The 1,503-nt window shown below is 36.9% G+C and overlaps 1 protein-coding gene across 1 annotated transcript in view; it reads right to left on the bottom strand.

Moving 5' to 3' along the window:
* The window catches only part of LOC105626090 (talin-1), a 28,124-nt gene extending 26,828 nt beyond the window's left edge, over positions 1-1,296 (bottom strand). Inside the window, exon 1 of the mRNA XM_012207400.1 lies at positions 1,189-1,296. Coding sequence (XP_012062790.1) covers positions 1,189-1,296 — 108 coding nt within the window. The remainder of the gene's footprint in view (positions 1-1,188) is intronic.
* Between the last annotated feature and the right edge of the window lie 207 nt (positions 1,297-1,503).

The raw sequence follows: 1,503 nt of genomic DNA, 5'->3' as shown, positions 1-1,503 counted from the left end.
TACTACGTTACGTTTACGTTACGTTACGTTAACGTTACGTTAGTTACGTTACTTATTACGTTATTACGTTACTACTACTACGTACGTACTACTACTCTACTACTACTACTACTACTACTCTCTCTCTCTCTCTCTCTCTCTCTCTCTCTCTCTCTCTCTCTCTCTCTCTCTCTCTCTCTCTCTCTCGCTTTAACACTTTTAAAGGTGATTAGAAAAGGATTCTTTTTCTTCTCGTGACATTTTACTTTCGTTATATCACATTAAATATGTGCTATAGGAATATTTAGCACGGTACAAAGCTACAAATATATCACACTACGTTTGCAACATTACGAAATAAAACACAAATACAACTCAACGACGTTCGCAGCAACGGCGATCGATTGAATAAACGTTCATAAATAAACGTTCGACTGGCACGACAAAAGTTTTGATAAATTCACTCGTAAAAGTATGCTGCTAACCATCTAAATGAAATGAATATTCCATCGAATCGAACAAATAAAGCCGTACAGCTCCTCGCAGTAGGTAACGTTGCGTATCAAACAACTTTATGGGATGGAAAATTTTTTAATACGCAAGAGCTTGCATCTGTTCTAATCAATCTAAACATTGTTCCATCTAAACATCTTTGCTTACAAAACATTCGACATAGCAACATTTAGCGCGAGAAATAATCGCGGCCTCATTTTCTAAGCTACAAATCTACATGATTAAGATATATACATCAGAAATTTTTATTTCAATTCGTAAATAATCCAGACCACGTAAAGTTTAAAATCAGGACATGAGACGTTTTTTTAGATATTTTTCAATATAAATTTGAACTTTCTATTGTCTGAGTTTCCCAATTATAAAAAAATGTGTTCTTCACTCGCTAAAGCGTTAATAGATTTGTACTTTCCATTATCATAAAGAATCACATACGTGATAGTCTTACGAAACGAGGCGCACGAAGTTTCTCGGATTGCTGAAGGCAGGCAAGTGCCACGTGGCTGGCTAAAGAGTAGCGATAACGATTGGATGTTGATGATTATATGCGATGGCTGACCGTAAGAAAAGTAATGGATGATGATATTTACCTCCGGCGCGGCGGCGCATTTGTATTGGCTTGCTTTAGCGGAGCCTAGCACAGCAACTACATCTATATATCTAATTTTGGCTATTTTGGCTTGACTCCTATAATACCCAGGATCGTGGAATGTTGGGCGTCGGTTGACGCCGTTTCCGGTGCAAGCTTCTCGTGTAAAGATAATTTACTATCCCTACAAAGCTGCAGCACGGATTCAGCTCCATTCTTATTATATTTGCGCGCGATCCTGATCAATTTACGACGACGACGAACTTTGATAACCTCGTAAATCTCGCTGTTTACATCGATATTCCATTAAACGACGAACCTCGATAAACGGGATTATTCATAGACAAGTCTGCTTGATAAAATAGATTCAATACATTAATAACAATAAATATTTTTCCATGAAAAAAAAAATTTCATTGACA

Source organism: Atta cephalotes, assembly GCF_000143395.1.
Source record: "Atta cephalotes unplaced genomic scaffold scaffold00004, whole genome shotgun sequence".
Taxonomy (NCBI): Eukaryota; Metazoa; Arthropoda; class Insecta; order Hymenoptera; family Formicidae; genus Atta; species Atta cephalotes.
The sequence above is the reverse complement of the archived record's forward strand: the minus strand, read 5'-3'. Positions and strand labels throughout refer to the sequence as shown.